This window comes from Triturus cristatus, chromosome 9 (assembly GCF_964204655.1).
Source record: "Triturus cristatus chromosome 9, aTriCri1.1, whole genome shotgun sequence".
NCBI classification, from domain to species: Eukaryota; Metazoa; Chordata; class Amphibia; order Caudata; family Salamandridae; genus Triturus; species Triturus cristatus.
Window position 1 is genome coordinate 694,208,552 of NC_140592.1, and position 24,291 is coordinate 694,232,842.

General features: G+C 45.3%; 1 protein-coding gene across 1 annotated transcript; it reads right to left on the minus strand.

The window, feature by feature from the left end:
• Positions 1 to 2,945: 2,945 nt before the first annotated feature.
• On the minus strand, positions 2,946 to 20,716 carry LOC146798518 (homeobox protein SIX6-like). The gene is made up of 3 exons (XM_085627981.1): positions 19,798 to 20,716; positions 16,740 to 16,903; positions 2,946 to 3,975 (listed from the first exon to the last, which is right to left on the minus strand). Exons 1-3 carry the CDS (start codon positions 20,158 to 20,160, stop codon positions 3,789 to 3,791), a joined length of 714 nt encoding a protein of 237 aa, XP_085484107.1. The 5' UTR covers positions 20,161 to 20,716; the 3' UTR covers positions 2,946 to 3,788.
• Between the last annotated feature and the right edge of the window lie 3,575 nt (positions 20,717 to 24,291).

Genomic DNA, 24,291 nt, shown 5'->3' on the forward strand with positions numbered 1-24,291 from the left:
GTTTGTCTTACGTCCCTGTCACTGGTGGATAGTGCATCACTGACAGGCCTCTTTTTAGATCATAAGTACGACTATAGGTTGGAGGCCTATTGGGATGTCATTACGAGACCTGGTGACAGGAAACTGTATCACCAATTTAGAGTATGTACCCTCCCCCTTAAAACCTTTACGGCAAAATGGGGAGATGGAGATACAAAATGCACTGTGTGTACATCTCAGGATGAGTCCATACTCCATGTATTGTTTGTATGCCCTGTTTATAAGGGTCCTCGTAATAAATGGAATAAGCAGATCTGCCGTAATATTGGCACAACATCATCCCAAATAGCACTGCGTGTCCTAAAGACAGATACAAGGGAATCTGTAGTCATAGCTATGGCAAAACTTTTGAGCTGGTCATAGGCCCTTAGAAGAAGTAGTTTGGCTGCTAATGCAGGCTCCATTTTGCATTAATGAAGAGGATAATATTTTGCTGGATGTCTTCTCTTTGATGGTCATGTGGGAATACTGTCTCTTCTTTTATGTGGCTCCCTTTTGATATATTTTTATTCTTTTTTAATATAACATAATTAATTTATTTCTTGTGGTACACGTGGTTTTATATATACATGGTTTTAAATAATGTTTTTATATGTGTCTTTTATGATTGAAACATTATCGAATAAAGACAAATTGAAATTGAATAGCAGTGGACTTTCTCTTTTGTGTGTGTTTGTTTGTATTGGCACGCCCCTCCCTAAAGTTTTCATAAACCTCTCTCATTTGTTCTGTTCTATTCAATGGAAGTTATAAAGTGCACGGCTACCAAACTCGGGCCTCCCAGCGTTGGCCAGTTTAGGCACAGAATACTCAAACAAGTTAGGTCTTAAGATGCTTCCTAAAACTGAGCTCATCTTCAGCCTTCAAGAGCATAATTGGAAGAGATTTCCACAGCTTAGAAACCAGAAAGAGAAAGATCAACTTTGCTCCTATTTTTGAGCACTTTTGGAATTACTGCTAGATAAGATGTGGAGGATCTCAGGCTTTTTTTGGACTGTAAGCTCATCTAAGATGCGGTAGAAGGATAGGGCCCTTTCTTGCTCGAAAAGCCCCTATTGTCCAGCCACTCTCCCTTGTTCTTGCCACATTTACTTCAAAAATCAACATCTATGTGAATTGAAATGAAATGAAAACAGGATTATAAACTGCACTATAGACAAAAGTTTTAAAGAGCTGAGCCAAAAAGTGAATAATTCCAAACAAAACCAAAGAAGCACTTTAAGGATGTAGTTTACAAAGAAAAGAACCACTTTATGAGATGTTTCCTAAATAACTAGAGAGACTCAGCATCTGAAAAATGAGCAGGCAAAGTGTTCCAAAGCTTTGCTGCAGCGACCGGGAGGTTGAGTCCTCCCCATCTGGCTTTGCTGTACCTAAGAATAATCACCTTCCTGCCAATAGATGATCTAAGTGGTCTTTGTGGTATGTACCATTTGAAGAGAAAATTAAGAGGCCTGGGTCCCTAATGTTGCAATGCCAGGAACACCATGCAGAGTGCTTTAAAGGTTATCCGCTTTCTGACTGGAAGCCAGTGGAGAGTGTGAATACCATCGCTGACCAGAAGATGTTTAGGAATATTCAGAAAAAGGGCTGCTGATGTTCAAATACAGTGCATTGCAATAGTCTAATTGAGATGTAATCAGAGCGACGACTACTGATTTGCGCATTTCAGGAGCAATGAAAAGAAAAAATTTCCTATCAGCCCTGATGATATAAAAACAAGTACTGGTGGTATGGCTAACCTGTGAGTCAAAGTTGAAAGCCTTGTCAAAAAAGATCCCAATATTTTAAGCAGACTACACTGGGTTTGATGGCAGGCCACAAACCGTCGGCCATCAGATTTTGGACCAGATGGAACCCTGAGCCCCAAACACCAGCACCTCAGTTTTGTCCGCATTTAGCTTTAAGAAATTATCTTTCATCCATATGCTAATACTGGACATACAGTGTTTGAATTTGTCAGCAACAAAAAGCAGATTGTCAGAGATTGACACAATAATTTGTGTGTCATTCACGTAACATAGAATCATACTTGACAACCTGAACAAAAGTCTTACCCTGTGAGGACGGACGGGGCCTTTGAGGGGGCGTGCCTCGTGCCTATAGGTACCTAAGAGGCACTTTTGAACCTCATCCTACCCCCAAGCCCCTCCTCCCCAACACCCCCAAAAAAACAAGCTTGCTGGTTCAGGTGATGGTGTCCATGGGTGTTTTCACACCCCTTAATGGACGTCGGCTGTTCAAAGTCTTGGAAAATGAGTTTAAAAAACACAATTTACAGTTATTTTCAGCTCTTTTTCCCTGCCACCGTGTGATATCGGCTCCTCACCCGGAGACCGTGTGATGGGAGCCGATATCATGTGTCACACGGTGGCACTGTGTGAGTCGGCAAGTATGATAGAACTTGAAAGTCGAAGGATCACACTAACTCCATAAGAGGGTAGACAGACAGATTACAAAGGGTAAGACTAAGGGCGGATCCCTGTGGCACACCACACGGAAGGCCAAATGCCTTAGCCTTGAATCCTCCACAGCTCTACACATGTAGAGACATCCTTCACTGCAGCAGAGATCTCCATATAGAAAGGATAATGGAGGCATACGTTTGTGAACGCCATTTTGTTTTTTGTGAGTAGTACTACTATAGTACTACTTTACATACTGCAAAATGCAGTTTGTGAATAGGTCCAACAGTGTTTGTCAAAACATAAAACCCAGTACCTGTTTGGAACATTATCTTTGCTCCCACTCATGTAGTGCAATTACAGGTTAAGCTCAACTATTGCTTATTCCTCCTTTTCCAGTACATACTTCCATGCAATAGCAACTTAACGCAAGCACTAAGGACACTCAGCCAGGAATTCCAAATGCTCCTTTATGAAGACAATTATGAGTACATATATGTGTCAGAGTTAACATGGCTGCAGTTTTATTTACATTAATACAATGGCCCACTCACAAACAGAGCAAACAATCTATCGTTGTTTATGATAACCATCATAACAAATTTGGCATTAATCAATCTTCAGTGATCAGCAGATGTTAAAGTCTTTTGAGTTTTTCTGTCCTTGAGATACCCCAGCACAAGATAGCAAGCTTAAATCTGTAACATTTGTTAGTTCTTGGTAGCAGCCACCACATGGGTTTGGGCTGTGAGTGCTGAGTATGTTTTGGGATATCCTATGCTGTTCCCATTCTTAGCTGTCTCCCTTTGTCATCCGCCGCTGCTGTGAGCACATCCTCCAGCGGCCCACTTAAATTACCACCACATGTTGCCCCTGGCTTATTCAAAGTGGTAGATCAATTTTACCCACTGGGCTTTGTGGACTTCAAGTGAGTTTCAGAGCCTTGGCGAGCTTCTTGGCAGATCCTTCCATTATGTCCATCCGTGTGTACCACCTGTAAACCCGGACCCTAAGGCTGCATTAACACTCCGGCCTCTGATGCCCCCTACCCATGGCAGTTTTTCTTTATAAGCAGTGGGATTCTCAGGTCTTCATTTTAATCAGTGGCATTCTCTGACAAGCCACTGACTGTCATTGTCTGTTTTCTGAAGGACCTCTGCTGATGCCATACGCTGACCCACCACTGTTGCTCTGGCCTCTGTCTGCAGTCTTAACAAAGCAGCCATGATCTCAGCAATCCAAAGGTTCATCTGCATATGTTCCCTTGTTCCTTTCACGAGTCAGCACCATCTTCCTGGTACCTGGCTGCTCTGCACCCCTTGTCCAGTGGCCGAGAGATGGGAGTCACTGGCCGCTGTCAGTCAAGGGAGTGTTTGGCTGAAGGGGCAGTAGACTGGCTTCAGTGTCACAGATAAGGCCAACATGCATCATAGGACCGTGTCTCTGCATGCTACATGTAGACAACAGTGTATGTGAGGCTTGTGGTGCACCTGTGGATGCATGGCTGGGAGTGCTGCTGTCCTTCGGAAGCCTGGGTTGTCAGCGGTATCAGAAAGTAAGGGAGGAAAAAGAAAACAACAAAAAGAAAGTTAACAACAAATGTTCTCTGCAACACCACACACAGGCTATAACAATTTGTGTTGGAAATAGACTCATCCCCTGCTTTTCCTAACTCTTCACTTCTGTATTTGAATTGTATTGGTTTGTGTTGGGTGATCTTGTGGCTTAGATTTTACTTAACAGGTAGTGTCCTGATTGTCTGTTCTTTATGGTGAGTTTTAAAATGCATCTTATATAAACTGAGAGATACCCCAGGACAGGGTCCTCCAGGTAGCACTGTAGGATCAGTTCAGCAACCATGACAGTCATCAAAATATTGTGTAACGGGCCACTTTAATGCAATAGGTCTGGTCTAACAATACATTATCCCTTGAAATGCCTTACATTCTAAACCATCATTTACCTTATTGATACAAAGTACATTACTTAAGCACACTGGACCTTAATCCACCTGCAGGCCCCTCCACATTCAACACATCTTGCCTTCCTCTTGATCCCAGCACTTGCCACTGTGCAGTATTTTAATCTCTCTACATGTTTTCCCCCTTTACTGCCCATTATGCTCTTCACCCATCCCCTAGCAACTCCTTACCAGGGAGTCATAGCTCAAATCTACACCCATTAAGTCTCCTGGTTGACTCCTCTCATGGTCCGAGCCTAGCTATGTGCTAGTCCCCACCCTGCCAAACCACATATTGAACAAACTTCTCTGCAAACCTGTCCACCAGCAGCAAAACAAATCACAAAAAACCATTTACTGGTGTCCAGCTATGTTTCTTAGAAAAATCTGTCCAACTCTCAGGTGCTGATATCCTCAGGCAAAAGACGAGGGTTTCCCCTGCTAGTCCCTACCCAAACCCTCTCTGCCCAATCACCATCAGCCATATCCCAGCGCACTACTGCCCAATTTGTGAAACAGAGACCAGTAGGCCTCCTCCCTTCACCAGCCACCCGTTCTACTACTTACTTTCCATCCTACCTTTCTCACATTTGTGCTACAACTCATTCTTTCTTCACCTTATTTTCAAGCAATGCTGGAGTTTTCACATCTTCCTTATCTGAGGTAAAATTACCTCTATCAAGTTATCGCTGTTTTGATGTTTCAGTGGCATGCATGGTTGATTTTGCTACATTGTCACAATTCTTTCAGAAATTAGTGCTTAATTTGAGCCGGTGGTTTCCGGCACTTAATCATCAACACCAGTGCTTTTCATGAGCACCAGTTAAGGGCACAGGGCATTAAGTGATGTGCCCAGAATCATAGGAGGTTGAGCTGACGCTGAGACTCGAACCTGGGAGCATATGTACAAAGAAGTGGTGGAGTGAGGCGTTAGCTGTCATGGTTTAACGCCTTACTCCACCACTTCAGAAATCCAAAGCTTCACCATATTTACAAGAATATGGTGCAGAATTGCGTTTCCCCCTGCACTGGCGCTACACTTTGCTGCCTAGAGCCAACGCATGCACACTTGCACCATAGTGCAAGGGTGTCTGCGTGTGGGGGAAGATTGTTTATATGTAGGAAGGTGTCCCTTCCTGCACATAAACAATCTTTAAATGCCGATTTGTCACTTCTATGTGTGCTGCTTAATGCAGCACACATGGAAGTTACAAAATGTCATTTTTAAAAGATTGTTTATGTGCAGGAAGGTACACCTTCCTACACATAAACAATCCAGGGCATTTTGCTTTTTTCATGTGTGCTGCACAAGGCAGGGGGGCAGAGTCAAAATCAATGGGTGTTACGGTGGAACGCCCACCGCAACACCCACTGCACACCCCTTTCATGCAATGCATAGCGTGAAGGGGGCCATATTTATGAGGGAGCGGAATGCCACGTTAAGTGGCTTAACGCTGCCTTGTAAATATGGCGAACCCCCTATCGCCACAGAAACATCACTAAAAGTGACGATTCCGTGGTAATAGAGGCTTGTACACATGCCCCCTGGTTCCCCGGCTTCGAAGTCAGCAGCTCTGACGATTACGCCACACCCTCTCCCCATTTCATGCTTAACAGTTGGTTCTGTTGTAGGCGGCGCCAACAGGAGAAATGGGCTGGTGCAAGCTGCCTCCTGGCGAAAGGTACGGCACTTATGTTTATGACAAATTAACCAATACATAAATATAACCTTTATCTGCCCCCCACTGCTCAGCTCCTTGTTACCCTGCTACACTCTCAGTCAACTAAGTAGGACTAACTGTGAATTCATGTAGCTACTCTTTCATCTTAAAGCTCTGGACTTTGTCTCAATTCTAATTGTACTGTACTTCTGATATCCTGTTTCTCCCCATTGAAAATCACAATTGTCTGTTCCTATGTATACCTTGACAATTCTTATGCCAGGTTATGCAGTTCCGCCATAACCACCGCAGGCCTGCACATTCTGTTACCTTAGTGCGCAGTGTTAAGCCTTTTCAGTCACTTCTCTAATTGTGTAGTGCTCTGAAGCCCACTTCGAGTGGAGTCTCCACTTTATCACAGAGGTGCCGATAGAATCTCTGTACCTATGGTTCGATCAGATTTTGAATTGAAGAGAATTTTTTTATTTTGTGTATAACTTTGGCACCGAACGATGAGTCTGCATGAAAGTTTATAACCAAAATATTCACCCCGTTTGCATTCGTCATGGCAAGCTTAGTGCAGATCCAACAAGGGAAGAGAGTGGAGTGCAAAAATAAAGCAGATGTCAATGTTATTTTACTTTTTTCCTCAAGGCAGAGTCTTTTTTTCCCTAGTTTGGTGTAAATCTGTTTAGTACGAGGAATTAAAAAGCATTTTTGAGTAGGCTTGATATAAAATATTAAAAATAGCATGTAAGCCCGCAGAGAGCCCATGAACTCACATACCCAAATAAAAAAATTATTCTGATTGGATGAGTGAGCTTTTTCTCCTAAAGTCCATTTGAGAGTCCACTGACCTGAAGCTTTATAATTGGCTAACCGCAACAGAGAAATATCTGTTATGGCTTCCAATACAGGAGAGAAGGACTGATTCAGATCTTGGCGGACAGGTTACTCTATCACAATGGTGAAGGATATCCCCTCCACCGAAATATGAATCATATAGGATATAATAGGATTTATATTTCGGTGGGTGGGATATCAGTCATGGTTGTGAAGGGGTAACCCTCCCACCATGATCTAATCAGGCTCTTAGTCTAGAGTCCTGTAAATTAAATGGAAGGATCAAAAAGGGAATGGGGGAGTCTCCCCGATCCCCTGGGTAAGGTAGGGTAATCACCAAGGGACCCATTATTTAGTTAGAAAGTACATTTTGTTGCAGGGTTCATGATCCCCAAGGCAAGGTTTGTGGACCTCAGCATGGCTTCAAAGGTCCACTAACCCAGTTTTGTGGTCAGTAAACCCCCAACAAGTTAGTGGGACTCTGTTCGACCTTATATAAGACTTGCAGACCCAGAAGTGGGCCACTTATTCAGGTTCTCTTGGTGTGATAGTGAGGCCTGACCTCTGCTACCCAACTGGAGTAGCTTTCATGAGTGCGATCCTTGCCACCTTTCAAATTGCTGCTGATCCGTCTACTATGTCGAGAAAGTTGCAGCATCCCAGGCATACCACTGGGAAAAAGATGAAACTTTTTTATACACTGACTTTCCCAGAATTTGGAACTGTACGTAGAGGACAATCTTCCTGTGGGAAAAGCCAGTGTCTTTGTGCAGTTCCACAGATAAACCCCTTAATCTACTGGCACACAAAGTATAACAGACTTCTGTTCCTCCTACCACTCTGAAAAGTGTTCTCTGAGGTTGTTAGCCATTTGCAGATCAAATTTGCAACTATTTCCAGGGTGGGGAGAGTTTAGATGAGACTGTGTCTTTAATTTCTTGGTTAGTAGGCATATATTGCCCCCCTCCCCTCCCACTCTTAACACCCTTAAAACCATTTCGCGCTTTTAGGGCGCATCTTTTTCTTGAGGGTCTTCATGAGGTGAGCTAAGACCCCAAAAGCTTCTCAATGGATAAGTTAAACAGTGTCACCCGACTCAGTGACCTGTGAAACGAAGTCCCACAACACTCCCAGAATACTGTCTAGCGCAAATAGTGGGGTGATCGATTTGTGACCGCTAGGCCTAAAATAACTTCCTATGTCTAGGGACGGTTACGGGCAACGGCGGATGCTGTGACCGCACTCCCCTGCTGTGTTCCCTTCATGTTTGTTTCAACAGTCAATCCAGTTGAGTGTGCACAAGCTACTCCAGCTCCTGCCGTCGTTGCGGACGGCTTACTACCTACTTTTGCCTTCAGACTCACCGCATACTGGCCCTTATCAAGGAGGCCCACGAAGCCTAAATTGCACACATACATTGTCTCTCCCAGGACCATCATTTTATGCCCTGAAGAAGTTCATTCTTATGAACGAAACGCGTTGGCTGGTATTTTGTACTTGGACACTTATGAAAATAAAGGATTGATTAAGACAACTCTAACAAGACCATATTATTTATTGACTTATTTAACCAACAACCTTTTTAATATCGAGCGGTGCACCACTCCAAAAGTTTGGGAACTTCCTAAGTCTAGTTTATGCGTATTTTAAGGAAGATGTTATATTTTCATCATGTCCCTCTTCTACCTGTCCTGCTTGTTTTTCCATGCACATACCCCCTCTTAATTCGTTATTGATAGACTCCCATTAGGTAGGGAATCAAATCTGCTCTGCCCTCAGAGGCTTGGATTTATGACCAAATGACCAAAAATGACTACATTTACACATTCTGGGTATTCACAAAAGGATACTTAACAGATGTAAGTTAATTTACTTTTGCCTAATAGTACACCACGACTCGGTACATTCAACAGCAGTAATTCCCCAGCAAAAGAGAGAAAGTGGGAACTATAAATGTGGTTGTCATTGTGAGTTTGTGAATGTCAACAATAAATCTGAGAAAGCTGAAAAAAAGCTATTTGCTGATGGGCCCAAACAGTGTTCCAGAATATTTAATTTTGGGCCAAAGAAATAGAGGGTGTGGACACATTGATAGCCTTCTATTACATCTTTAAAAACTTCTGTGCCCCTGGCATCCCTCAGCTCTTTCTTGTTTGAAAAAATCAAAGGAATCAAGAGAGACAAACTGGCCCTGGATGATATTTCTGGCGCTGAGACCCCCCCCCCCCCAGCTCCCAATTTAAAGACAGCATATTCAGGCCAAGGACATGTGAGAAGGGTGGTCTTCCTCTGTCCGGTGGCCATTTTCAAGACTCTGCCAGAAATAGTAGTCACGGTAGTCAGTGGAGTTATTAGTTAGCCATCAGTCAGAGTTTAGGCCGTCGCAACATTAGGGAAATGCATATCTGGGCTATGGACAACCGCTGGCCAGCCACTGCAGGTACGAGCTGCGGGTGGTAGAGCCAGTTGGGGGGGATTTCGAGAGACGACCACGAGGAAAAAATAATGTATTTAATTTTTCCTCATGGTCGTCTCTCGAAATATCCCCCAGCCGGCCCCACCGCTCTTACCTGCAGCGGCCGCGGCTGCCGCTGGCCTGTAGTCTCATTTTGGTAGGTGGGTCAACCTCCTTTGATAAGGCTGGCCTTTCCCTGTTGCTGAATGGCCTTGAGGCACTAGCTCAGGTTAAAGGCCTAATTGACAATTGGCTACACTCCTTTCTGTCAGGATGAACATGGCTGTCTTACATTAATTAGCATTTTCCCTTCACAGTAGACAGTGCTTAACCGTAAGTGCAGGGCAGGAAGTTCTTCCTAGGACCCGCCTCCAGGTGTGCCGAATGCTGGTGTTGCCGAATACCAAGGGTGTCTAGTGTTGATTCCACCTCCTATCTCTTTTTTTCCCACCACCCTGCACGCCTGTCTCTTTATCTTACCCTTGCGGGTTCTTTTTCATCCCTGAGGTCTCCCTTTCTCGCAGTTTGCCTGTCTTTCTCTTCCTCCCTCTTGCTCCATCTTCTGCCTTTCTCTGTCTTGGTCTGGATGAAATTCTGATCATGGGAAATAAAACCCAGCCCCAAAAATGAGCACCAGTGCCCACCACCTGCAACCACTGGCCCTTCCAAGAGACATTGATTGTGGAGTCCCTCAGGTATCATCGCGTCCTCCTCTGCTGTTCACTAGCTATGTGCCGCTGCTAGGTGCATTACAGAGGAACCACGTGGTGTGTTTTCAGCTACATTGTGATGACAGTCAAGTAGGGGATGAAGTGGAGAATGTCAAGGAAAACATGAAGTTTGATTGTCTAGGTAATACCTATGGGGGTTGTGTCACACACTGTTGACCTTTTTGGGGCCAAAATGGAAAGGTCTCAGACTTGTGAGGGCCTCGACCATAATTACCACTGTATCCAAGACCTGCACCATTATCCGCTCCCTCAAGATTGTGGCAGTGGTTAAGGCTAGGGCTTCACGGTTGATTACTACTTTATTTTGCAAGAAGTGTATTGCTATGGTGGTTAAATCTTTCGATTTCCAAATCCATCTCTCAAGGAACATTAGGCCACAGTTCATGCCAAAATGCCCAACTCTTAGAAATGTCAGTTACCATGGGCGTCCGCGGGGGGGGGGGGGCAAGGAGGGGCACTTGCCCCCCCCCCCCCCCCCCCATCACCCGGCACGCCGTACTGGTGCCGGTGCCATTCTTTTGTCCCGACTCTTGCCGTGACACTAGAATCCAAGCAATCCCTATCATGACATCACGACGAGTGCTGCGCCACCTATCTTAGGCTGTAAAGAACGGCGCGTAAGGTCAAAGACAGCCCCCCACAGTGGTGTCTGTCTGCAGGCCCTGCTTGATGAGTGGGAAAACTGCTGCTGATGGCAAGATCAAGAGAGAAGGTCCGGGCCTGCCTGTGCCCCCAGCTCGAAGTAAGTCATACGCTCTCCTGTTTTCTGTCTCTGTCTAGCTCCTCACTTGCCGAAAACAGTGACTCCAACAACTGCCTCTTACCCTCTCTTTCCTTTGCTTCGTTCGTTCCCCTGTGAAATCCATCTAAAAATGAAGTAATAGCTTTTGCTGGGAATGTCTTTTTCTGACATTTTCTAATCCAAAGTGCCGCCTCAGAATGGACGTGACCGCGCTCTATGTGCACCCACTACACCAGACACTGAGAAGGTACTCTCAGAACAGAGATATGCTTTGTACGTGGCAGTACAGCACTCTCTTCTGTACACCATATGATATGTAAATATTTTGCCTGAATGGCACTTAGGTGATTTTTGTTTTTTTTAATTCTTTTTAATAACAAAGCTCAGGAAAATTACAGACACAGTATACATAGCCAGAGTTACACGACAGGCAGATACCGTTTTGCAGAAGTGATACAATGCACTGAAGAATAGGCAGCACTTAGGTGAATCTTTTTGATCTGACTAGGTGAGTTTTTTAACCGGTGTCCTCGGAACAAGCGGCACTTGCATTGTAAAAGGACGTAGTCCGGCTCTGAAAGCGCCTCGGTCCCAGGCAGAGCAGCACCACAGTGGCCTGGTGCACTTGGGGACACGCGAAGGCTTCGGAGCCAACGCGCCTAGACGTCCCCATGGTCAAGGGAGGCTGGCGACCTAGCACCCTGGCTTTCACCCTCCCCCCCTGGTGGTCGGGGCTCCAGTAATGCGTATTTTAAGCCGTGGCACAGACGGGCCTTCGAGGCTGGGGCGCGGTGCACTGAGGAGGTGGGCACCTGACTTCGGCTCTCGTCCGTTGGAGCTGTGTGTGTGGGCCGGACCCGTAAGAGGGAAGGAGCACCCAGGAAGGGGCCTACTCAGAGCTCCATCCAGCTACTGCCCTGGTACTGAGGGGACAGACACCTGTGTGAGGAACGCTTCCACCTCAGGGGGAAGTAGGCCAGGAAGGTGTGTGCTCTGAGCTCCTACCACAGTCCTGAACCAGAGGGTCTGGAGGGGGATGGGGGCTGGATAAGGGGAGGAACATGCCCTTGGCACCCCGTAGATGGTGCAGTGTGTGACAGGCATTCCAACCTCAGAGGACAGGAGGCCAGGATGAGGCCTGCTCAGAGCAGCTACAGCAACAAACAGACCTGGACACAAGGGGGTGACGGGGGATACGGGGAACCTGCCCCCAGCACCCTTAGGAGATGCTGCGTGTGAGGCCTGGACCAACTTAAGAACAGGAAAAGCAAGGAAAGGGCCAAGCGCTGTGCACAAACAGGGCCTTGCAGCCAAAGGTGTGTGAGAGAAAAGTTCACCTCATATTATGGAGCAGTCACCGGCCACTTAAGGGCACAGGGCCAGCCCCTGCTCCACCTGACTCCAACAGTGCCCTGTGGAGGAATAAGAAATATACCAAACTGTCTGGGGAAGTTTGAACGCATTCGAGTATGTCAGGACATTATACTTAATAGGCAGCCACCACTATCAAGTCCTGGTCAGATCCATCCATCTGCCAATAACCGCCATCTGCCTGCCTCCCTCTAAGCTCCCATCCACCTGTCTGCCTCTACCCTCACACCCACCTGCCTCCTCTAAGCTCCCATCCACCTGCCTCCTCTAAGCTCCCATACACCTGCCTCCTCTAAGCACCCATCCACCTGCCTCTCTAACCTACTATCCACCTGCCTGTCTCCCATCCACCTGCCTGCGTCTAACCTCCCATCCACCTGCCTGCATCTAAGCCCCCATCCTGCTGCCTCCTTTTAGCTGCCATCCACCTGCCTCTAACCTGCTATCTACCTGCCTGTCTCCCATTCACCTGCCTCTTCTAACCTCCCACCCACTTGCCTGCCTTTAACCTATTATCCACCTGCCTGCCTGTAAGCTCCCATCCACCTGCCTGTCTCCCATCCACCCTTTTACTATTTCTACACCACTCTCGACTCTGATGACCAACCCGCTGTTATTTTGTTTGTATTTATTTAAATGTGCGCTGCATACACACAAATTTGCATGGACTGTTTGTTAGGTGTGATGCTCTATTGCCTCAGCCTCTTTGCATAAGATTATTGTTATGTTATAGGGAATTTATTGAGCGCACGTACACCAAAGGTCTCTTGGCGCTGAATTGGAAACTACCCCAGAACCAGTCTCTGTGGCTCTTTGCACACACCCGGATAGACATGAGGGCACATGGTGTACATATTACACAGAATATCTATAGATGAAGTATACTTGTGGAGCTCAGCAGTGCCATCAAGGTAGCCTGTCTGTCACGTGGACAGGAATGACCTAGGAAGTGCAGAGAGATTGGAAAATAGCAAGCGGGGCATACAGAGATCCATGGCTCCTCCTGCGCCCCAGTGTTTCTTGTGCCTCACCTGGCACACATCATGTCGGAGGATGGTGATGACATTAACATTTTGCCCCCCCCCCCCCTGGAAACATTTCTGGGGACGCCCATGTCAGTTACCCCTCAACCATCAAGGTCTCGTGACCTGCAATAATAATCCCTGACTTACTGCACCAAACAGACCAGCAGACTTCTTTTTTTTTTAACCTTTTTGACGAAAGTATGGGCAAACAGGAAAGGGAGTGAAGGAGCTCCTGCGGCAGCAAACGAAAAAGCAAACCGAAGTGGCATAGATCTAAAAAGTAATCCCAAGTAGCATACGTCTATTACGGGGCGCGAGGCTTCTCTCTGCTCCCAACGCCACCATTACCAGCCGCGCACGCAGCGTTCCGACGTGGCGGGACGGAGAGGCTTGCGGTGAGCTCAGCCGCTGGCCATCCTCGCTCGGCCTCGATCTTTCAGCAAAGACGTCCACTGTCCAGGGCTTTTAGTGGGATGAAAAAAATGGGGGGGGGTCTCTCAAAGGGGCGTGGTCAATGTAATTTAGGGCATGGCTTAAAACACATAAGCTAAAACACAGTGTGCCGCCCGACTTGTATTTTGCTGTTCCTGTCATCGGGTCCAGATATATGATACAAGTCACATCATACCTACAAGTCAGGACTATTGGCTTTGTCAATGGTTGCTAGTTGCATACGATAAATAAGCAGCAACTATGGCTTGTATATAATATTGAAGAAACTTCCACTTAAAGCCCTGGTGACACCACGACCTTCTTGCTGCTCCTGAGTTTCAAAAAGAGAAGGGAAATCCAGAGACAAAATGATTCTCTTTAAAGGATTTCCCTCCCTCTACAACGCTCACCACACGCACATGGATGCGCCTGCTGTCACTGCAGTCCGAAAAAAAAAACAGACCGCCTGTGCCAGGGCACAAATCAGAGCCCGAAAGAGACCCGTTTCGAGGCTCCCTTAAAAAAACTGCCGGTGCTCAGACCCGGTGAGACCCGGCCCACTTAAAGCTTACTGTCCAAGCCATAATTCATTAAAGTCTGATTATGGACTCCACTATACTTTCTACCTGCACACGTGCTTTAAAGCGCCTGCGGCAAACTCAAACTTAGACAACTGGAGTCATACACAAACTAAAACCAAGAGATAGGATTTAGCCTGAAAGGGACCACTTCTAATGGCTACCAGTTGGTGCAAGGGTAACATTCAAGATTGTTATGCCGGTGCAGATAAGATTCATGGAATATGGGCTCTCAGAACTTAACAAAACCTTTCAACAACACTGAACCTACGATCTGTCTGCTTGAGCACTCTGATCAATTCACCATCATATAGGAAAAGCCGCTCAAGTAGCCTTGCCTTAGGTATCCACAGGGTAAAATCGTGGCATGGCCATGAAGAGGCATTGCTCCATGACACTATTTTAAGGCATTTCTTGAAGGTTTTGAAAATAAAGGACATATGTACAAGGAAGTGGCGGAGTGAGGCGTTAGCCGTCATGGCTTAATGCCTCACTCTGCCACATCAGAAAAGCAACGCTGCACCATATTTACAAGGATATGGTGTAGCCTTGCGTTCCCCCCTGCACTGGTGCTGCACTTTGCAATTTAGCGCAAACGCAGGCACCCTTGCACCATAGTGCAAGGGTGTCTGCATGCAGAGGAAGATTGTTAATGGGTAGGAAGGTCCCCCTTCCTGCACATAAACAATCTTGAAATGTCATTTTGTCACTGGAAGTTACAAAATGTCATTTTTTTAAGGATTGTTTATGTGCAGGAAGGGTCACCTTCTTGAACATAAACAATCCAAGGTGTTTCGTTTTCTCCATGTGTGCTGCACAAGGCAGCCCAAATGCAAAAAGCAAAAACGAGGAGAAATAAAGCATTTCTCCTCGTTTTGCCAAATTAAGACCAGGTGTTTCCTGGTCTTCATTTTGGCGATGCCTCCTATTTACGCTGCCCTCATAAATAGGGGGCCTCGTCAAAATCAATGGGTGTTGTGGCGGAACGCCCACCGCAACACCCACTGCCCACCCCTTTCACTCTAAGCATAGCGTGAAAGGGGGCCTTATTTACAAGTCATTGTTATACAATGTTAAGTGGCTTAACACTGCCTTGTAAATAAGGCGAAGCCCCTATCGCCACTGAAACGTCACAAAAAGTGACATTTCCTTGGCGATGGGAGCTTGTATATATGCCCCTCAGTTTGTTAAGGGAATATTATGCTCCGGTTCGAGAGTAGCATTGTATCCGAACTGTTGCAGGACCTGGGAGGGTAAACGACGTTTACAACAAAACTTTTTTTCCGCAGGGAATCACAACGCGGTCGTTACAACGACCGCGTTGTGATTCCGCATACCATTACTCCGCAAGTCGGAACAACGACTTGCGGAGGGGGGGGGAAGGTGTTGGATTTAAAATCCAACACCTTCCCTACTGTCCGCACAGACTGGAGTTGGAATAGTAAATTATACTATTCCAACATCCAGCGCCCCCCCTCTGCAAGTCGTTGTTCCGACTTGCGGAGTAATGGTATGCAGAATCACAACGCGGTCGTTGTAATGACCTCGTTGTGATTCCCTGCGGAAAAAAAGAATGCATGATAAGGAGGCATATTCCCTGGGAGTAAATGCGAGCACATTTCATCCGTATCTTACAGTGCTTAATTTGAGCCTGTGGTTTCCAGTGCTCAGCACCGGCACTTTATTGTCAACACCAGCACTTATGACAGTCTGCTGACATGGCGGCGCTGTCTAATTTAGAGATGAGAACAACAACAGTTTTTTATTAATTCAATAAACATTGAAAATGATAAACACCTGCCACCAAAGCCATTCTTATAGCTTCGAGGGCCTGAAATAGTCAGAATTGTCACATTTTATAGGAGTGTGGTGGTTAGTAGCTGTGTTGTTACTATAATTGGCAGTGCTGGGAGTGGCAATGGGTAATACAAGTGGAAGTGGTCTCCTGACAAGGGCCCTGGCACTTATGTTTTTTTTTATTTTTACAAATTAATCACTGATCTTGGACCTTTGTGCAATGAGGCAAACCCTCCTTGGATATTTGTAGTATAATGCCTAAAAGTTGATAACATAATTTAGAAACATAAGGGGGAGATGAAATGGGAAGGGGAAGGGAAGGGAAAGGTAAGGGGATGGGGAAGAGGAAGAAAAGGAAGAAAGGGAACGTAAGAGAAGAAGCGAGGAGAGCAGAGCTAGCCCATGTAGAAGTTATTACGCAGCATTAATGTTGGAACCTGATTGGCTAAGTATCTGGAATGGTGCTGAGCTGGTGAGCGTGTGAAGGGAAGCACAGACCCTGGTTTGGGCAGTTTGTACCTCCATGATCAATGTTTACGTCATTTTGGCCTGGCAAAGCCGCCCGCTCCCATGCAACAATCTTCATTCCAGCATCCTTCGAGTCCGCTTCCTATGTCTGCCCTCGTCCCACCAGACAGATCCTCAAACACGGCCATTTAGGCCGACTCGTTAGCTTTCTCTTGCATGCATTTGCTCTCACCGGTTTTTGGCCGAAGCTGCACGGTCTCTCTGGCGTCGATTTTTGAACCAATTTCCCACCTGGGTGGAGGTGAGGCCTGTCGCTTGGGCTAGTTGCCGCTTCCGGGAGGGGTTGGGGTATGGGTCCTGCAGGTACCATTCACGCAGTAGGTTACGTGTTCTTTCCTAGGACGAGAAAGCAAAGCAAAGTTAGAAAGGGAGTCCTTTGTGGGAGGGGCTCGGGCACCAGGGATGTCCGGTTCAGAATTGACGTCTATGGCTACCAGTGCTTGCTGGACTGCCACCATTGCTGTTACAAGAGCTTCCTTTCCCTCTAAGGCCTTTAGTGGAGGTATTTGTCCTGCTTCCTCCTGTTTCTCTCTATGGTCATCGGAAGGGTCATGCCTTTCAACTAAATGCATCTCTATGGCTATTGGAGAAAGCCCTGTCTGCCTTTCAAGGCTATGTATTAGTGGAGCTCCATATCGCCTAGAGTGCCTCACTCTGGTTCCTAAGGGGGCTCCCTGTGTGCCTATTGAGGTTATTAGAGGTACTGCTTGACACTTGGAGTTTCTCTGTGTGATCATTATGCCACTGAGGCAGCACTGCCACCCCTGGTCTCACTATAGCTGTTAAAGAAGCTCCCAGTGAAGCCACTGCCTGCTTTTCCACTCTTATTAGAAAAGCTCCATGTATTGCTACCTCCTTCTCTCCTCTACGTTTTGGAGGCGAGCCATGCTCTCCTACCTCCTGCCTCAGTTGTACTAAGGGATATGGAGGCTAGAAATATCATAATGCCAAGGGATAAAAAAGATATGGAAAGGTAAGTGCATAGGGAGTATACGTTTACTATTCTTAACTCCACATCTATGCACCTTGAATAGATATATTGTGGTGGTAGCCACTCTGTAGTTATAGTTAGGGGTACTGGACGGAAAGGGACTTTTTGGATTATTGTCCCTTAATAACTTTGCACACGTTTGGCATATGTCCGCAAAACTTTGCAGACTTACTACTCCCGTTTCATTCTTGGAGTGCTGACAGTTTTGCGGTGTACCGTCAGGGGGTGCAAAGAAAAAAAAAGGGGGGGGGGCAAAATAGGCATAAAATCCAATGCATTTTACATAGTCTTTTATATTTCGTGTAGTGCAAAAACCATAAGTCGGATTTTTTCTAAATTTGGAAGAATTATATATTATGGTGCAGAGAAGATTCTATGAGGTACCTCAGTTCAGTAGGGTAATTATTTTATATGTTTTAAGTGGTTTTAATTTAGCAATATCTGTGTGTAATAAAACTGTACGCCTCTCCACTGTATAGTACTCCATTGTATTTCCATTCCAGTGTACGCTATTTCACTTTGTGTGACTCCACAGTACGAGACAAGAGTCCAGTGTATGCCACTCGAGAGTATGCTATTTCAGTATACAATGTTCCAATATATGCTCCTAAAATTTACAACACTCCAGTCTATAGCACCTACTGTACGCCAGTACAGTGGAGGCAAATACACTCTGCAATATTTACAAAATGTAACTCTACTTCATCTCACTCCACTCTATGCTATCCCACTGCATTCCACTGTAGTGCACGCCACTACACTCTATACCCCTCCAGTATACGCCACTGTACTGTATCCTAATTCATTCTATGCCAATCCACAGTATGCGATTCCACTGACGCCACTCCGGTATGCCTGATTCCACTTTACTCCACTCCACTATATCACAATATGCTGTACCACAGTAGACTTCACAATACTCTGCTGCAGTATATTGTACCATACTCCACTCCACAAAGCTAAACTGGATGAATATTCCAAATTTGTAAAACTAACATTAAAAAACTATTGAAATTCACACAAAAACAAAGGCTGAAGATAAATTATAGTTAGGAAAACATTATATATGTTTGCTAAACAAACCCAACTTAAACTACACAAACATTAGAGATTCTAAAGTTACAGTTCTATTTTTAATGTATCATTTAAACAACATAACTCGAACCCCTCCATACACATTCTTCTCACCATGCACTGTGTTCTGCCACATTATATAATTTCAGATGCCACAAGTGTTGTTATTAATGCTATCATTTCACATGCTCTAACTTCTGTCATATGCAAGGGTGTAGGTAGCACATGGAGAAGGGGCGAGTTGTAGTTAATGTAGTGTTGTGAGTGAGGTGACAAGACTGTGTACGAGTTATTTGAATTTTAAGATGGTGCATTAGTATAAATGTGAGATATAACTATGACATATTAATGTGAAATGATAAATAAAAAATTGAACTAAAACTTTTGAATGTCTAATGTTTGTGTAGTTTAAGTTGGGTTTGTAGAGCAAACATAAATAAAGTTTTCCCAACTATAACTTATCTTTTAGCTTTAACCTTTGTTTTTTGTGGAAAAAAAAAATATATATACACCTAAAAGTAGATATACCTAAATATAGATATTTTGCCCTCCTATATTGTGCCCAGTATATTTAATGCCATCGGGATTCCTACCTCAAGATTCTGGTGGCACACCTTCCTCTTCTCTTTTGGAAGAGTAGGCAAGCTCACTGCACTGAGAACCCTGCCTCTTCGGAACAATTAGAGTAACTCCCTGCCATCCCACCTCTTGTCTCTTGATAGCGGTCAGCGGGATTCCCTGCCTTGCCTCCTCCTGCCTTTCTATGGCTATTACATGAGATCCTTGCCTTGATGCCAGAGGCTTCTCAAGGAGTGGGAGGTAAAAGCTCTTCCCTGCTGCACACTGCATCTCTGTGGTCGTTCAAAGAACTCCCCTCCCTGCTGCCAATATTTCTCTTTAGCCCTCACAGAGAGGTATCAGAGACACCTTCTGATCTGCTTTCTCCAGGTCTCCTTCCTTTGACATGAGCTCTCTGCTCAGACTTTATACGGGTCATCAAAATGAAGAGGCAGATTGACCTATAGATGAAGCAGGACTATTTACGGAAGGCCAATGCCATTGAAGGGCCAGCATAGGGAAAGGTCAGGCACATCAGGCTGGCATGACAACCAAAGCCCTACTTATCGATTATGCCACCCCTGCTCCAATTTGCCTTATCACTCACCTTGAAGCAGGAGGACTTTTGCTCCTGGTCTTGAGGAACACTTGCCTCCACAGGAACTCTCTTCCTGCCTGCCAGCTTTTCCAGTGCCCCGAGCCAATTGCCCCAGCTTGGTTCAGCCCCAGTCTGCAGCGGGGGCTCATCTCGGAAAGGGCATGGGGTGGCAAAGAGATGGTGTGACATGCCAGGGGCTCCACAGACTGGCCGCACCAAGTGGCCATTGGTGACCAGCGCAGGTGGCAGTGACCACAAGAAGCGTGCCAAGCGTTCAAACTCCCCGCTCTCCTGCAGCACCTGGCAGACACGGGCCACCTGCCGGGGCGTGAAGAGGGCCATCCCCACAGGGGGCAGCATCACGTGGTTCATGAGCGGGCAAGACACCTGTAACGACTGCAATCTTAGTCTGAGTGGAGGAAAGATGACGACCAAACCTGGCCAATCCTGAGCTCTCAAGAAGTTGATCTCCCAAGGTGAGGGGTGGAAATCATTGCTCTTATCATAACAAACAAGATGTCTTGCCACCTTCTATGAAAAGATTACTTAGCACTGACAGACCAAGCAAGCTCCTGAAAGGTCAGACGTTTGCAGAAGAGAAAAGGCCCTGCTGAATGTCAACAGCAAACCAAGAAGTCATTTGGGCGCCGTCGAAGTTGTTTTCAAAACCATCAGCCTGGAGAATGCCAAAATCTTTCATGTACAGGAAACATGGATCTAGAAATGCCTGACACGTGCACTGGCTATTAAAGGGTGCAGTCGGAAACCAGTCAGTGTTTCCGCAGTGTCGACACTTGATAATGCATGGGAATGGTTTACCATCGAGTACCTAGACTCCTGGCTGCATCAGACTGAGGTGCACCGCAGGAAGCGGTGAGTCCCACCACACATGGGGTTGGAACTCAGCGGTGCATCCGTAGTGTCGATGGCTGGGCTTGGGAAGTGAGTGAGGCTGATCCTGGGGTGACCTGGATTTATAGACAAGCCGTCCTAATTAGCAGCTCGTTACTCTGTCACTCTATTGGATTTTCCCCAGGGGGCGGGCCTAATTGATGCCGGGACCATCCCCCATGAAATCTCCTCCTGGAAGGCGGAGAGGCTTAGGGCCCAGGGATAATGCAATGTGTCATCTCAGTGTGTTGTGCTGTGGTGTAATCATGGCCAGCTTTAGGGTGGTGCGGCCGGTGCATTCGCACCTGGTACTGACTTTGCTGGGTGGCGCTGTGTTTAAAAAAAACATTGGTTTGAAACCATGTGAACTTACTTGTGCTTCCAAAGGTTTTCAGGCAACAATAAAAAAGTCTAGATAACTCTGGTAATTAATGTTCCTATTGGTGAGAAATCCAAATGTTGTCTAGTAGCAGTTTTGACTCATCATAAAGTAGTGCAGAGTGTTAATGTGCCTCCTGTAAAGAATGTGTACCATGCAGATCACAGAACTGACTGTGAGGGAACTATGAGTAGCGCTACCAAAAATGAAATGTATGTCTGAGAAGGGCTTTAGAGAGATGAGGGGCACATGTTGGAGAGTGGTAGTGAGGTAATTCATGGAGAAGGAGGTCATGGAGGGGGAACCAAAAAAGACTGTTGCTAAAGCCGGCCTTAGGTGTTTTGGTGACAAGAGAGAGTGACTTAATGTCGCTATTGTGGCCTCATGTATATATGAATTTTGAAGAAAAGCGTAATGCGATTTTTTTTGTATTCGAACTGATATTTTTTTAGCACATTTAAGTAAAATTAAGGTGTTTTGGTCTGTGTCCATTGTAACTATAACTCCCATTGACAACTTATTTTTGTTTCCAATAAAGTATCTTAATTTCAATAAATGTTGGTTGATGAGTAAGTAGAATTATGTACCACCCAGTACGGAGTTGTACCATCAGAATATGCATTATTAAGACATTTCTTGAGTTGCATACATGTCCTTGTGGTATATGCTTTTGTTCTAAATGTATATGCCTTCTCTTCTGATGTTTTCACTTTGTATATGTTTCGTTAAACCTTGTTAAAGTTATTTAGTGCGTAAAGTATACAAACGCACGTTTGATACTGCATTTTAGTTTGCGAGAATGTGAATTTATTGACCTGTAAAATAATTTGTCTGGATGAAATTCTAGGTTATTCCAGTGAATGTACAGTCATTTGCTGTCACTTCCATAAGTTCCAGGTGATACCAAAGTAGATTTCATACCGCCTTAGCTAACAGCCATGAAGGTCAGAAGGTACACAACTGTTTTAGGATGTACACAACATGTTGCGTTACAGAGATATCCCGAATGTGACTTTGTTTAGTCTATGCGCACCAGAAATATAGATAAGTCTTAAACTTTTTATCTCAATACCAGTGTACCTATTATCACCATTTTTAAAACGTGCAGCTGGTCAACGTACGCCGCATGAACATACCTTGGGGCATATTTACAAGAAAATGTCAGAGCGCCACACTCCGACATTTTCAAAACGCAGGGATGCGCCGTATTTACCAAAATATGGTGTACCCCTGCGTTTCCCTTAGCGCTGGGGCTAGCTGCCTATCGCCGACACAGGCACCCTTGCACCATAGTGCAAGGGTGCCTGCATTGCAGGGAATGTTTTTTTTTTGTGCAGGAAGGTGTTTGTTTTATGTGCAGGAAGGTGTCCCCAATCCATATTGGCTATTTGTTACTTCTATGTGTGCTGCAATGTGCAGCAAACATAGAAGTAGCAAATCGTCATTATTCAATGATTGTTTTTGTGCAGGAAGGTGTCCCTTCCTGCAAAAAAACAATCATTAATGGCTTTTTGCTCTTTCTCTGTGTGTTGCAGAATGCAAAAAGCCAAAATGGGGAGAAATAAAAGCATTTCTCCTTGTGCACCATTCTAACGCCTGCTCTTACATGGCGTTAGGTTTTGGCGCTGCTACAGATTTACACCCCCTTATAAAGCTGAGGTAGTGTCAAAAAAGCAATGGGTGTTGTGGCGGAATGCCCACAGCAACACCCATTGCACGCCCCGTTCACGCTGAATGATGCATGTTAAGGGGCCATGTTTCTAAGATGGCGTTAAGCCACAAATAGTGACTTAATGCTGCCTTGTAAATAAGGCGAAGGGGTTATTGCCACCAGAACTTTGCCAAAAGGGACGTTCTGGTGGCTTTATCGCCTTGTACATATGCCCCAATATGTTTAGGAAGGTGTTCTAGAGAGAAGCCCATAAAGTCTTCAATATACTTATGGGTTTGTGTATATCTAAATGCTATGTCACCAGAGTATAGTTACCTAAATATTGCATAACAAAACTATTATGCCCTAAATATAATTTGGAAAAATAGCGAGCAATTGGAGTTAATGAGAGAAAATCTAATAGAGTGATATTTTTGTAAACAATATTTAGGCCACAATATGTATGTCAGATGATATTGTTGTGTGCGATAATATACATATTATTGTTTATACATACATGCACTTCTGCTATGTATCACTCAGTCCTAAAGTTGAAACTGAACATAAGTTCAATTATCAATACTTCAAACCTAATGATACACTCATAGATTGGTGTGAGCGTTCTCTAATATCCCTTCACCTCTGTGACTTTTAATACCTCCTTCGATGCTGCATCAGAACGGTGTAAGACCCATTTCAGTCACAGAGCTCAAAATGATGAGTAAGAATTTGACTGGGGCTATAAAGCCAAAGGGTGTGCGAAATTCATGTAATTTGCTGTTGCGTAATTATGCAAAATTATGTGAAATTAAAACTGGCATTTAGCACTATGTGCTAAAGCGAAATGCGACCTTGCCTCCCATTTTGCACAAGTGCCATAAGCAGCAGCCGCTCATATTTTTGTTGTTCGCATTCTTTCTACGCACCTGTGCTAAAATCTTACCACAAACACGGCGTAAGTAGAGCACATAGCATAATGACAGGATGTCAGCTTTTTTACATAACACGAACACGGCATAATTAGAGCACGTAGCATAATGGTAGGATTTCAACAATTTTGCAACACAAGTGTAAAATTAAATTCATTCAAATAAAATAACGGAAATTTCACCAATGCCTAGTATAGACATCATCATGAAGCTCAGCAGCGACTCATCCTCTAAGGCGGAGGAGCATTGCGCACTTGCTCTATGAGCAGTGTAAATGAAAATAATAACTGAACGGTATTATCATTTTATTTTTACTTTAATGGACTGGGTTCAGGTTGGGGCGGGTGGGGCTGGGCTTGTTTCAGACGGAGGAGTGGATGGGGCGCCTAAGTGCACACGACGGTTTGGCCGGCCAAACCGCCATGCGCACTTAGCATGTTCTCCATTGGCTGTAAACCACAGCCTGGGTGGAGAACATCCACGGTGCTCAGACCAATCACGACACTGCTCTCATGGTGAGGGCAACGTCGTGATTGGCTAGTGGAGTCTGGAAGCCTGGGTGCTGCCCGGATCGAGAAAGAGCGGAGGATGGAGAAGAAGCGGTGGCTGGTGACTGGCGACGAGCAGGTAAGTCTTCTTTTTTTTCGAATCCC

Excerpts from the sequence above, each read along its gene's own strand:
- LOC146798518 (XM_085627981.1), bottom strand. The coding sequence starts at position 20,160 with ATGAACCACGTGATGCTGCCCCCTGTGGGGATGGCCCTCTTCACGCCC. Across the intron at positions 16,904-19,797 it reads AAAAGTCCTCCTGCTTCAAG|GAAAGAACACGTAACCTACT; the intron begins GTGAGTGATAAG and ends TTCTCGTCCTAG. Across the intron at positions 3,976-16,739 it reads GCAGCTTCGGCCAAAAACCG|GCTTCCGAAGGACAGCAGCA; the intron begins GTGAGAGCAAAT and ends CTGACAACCCAG.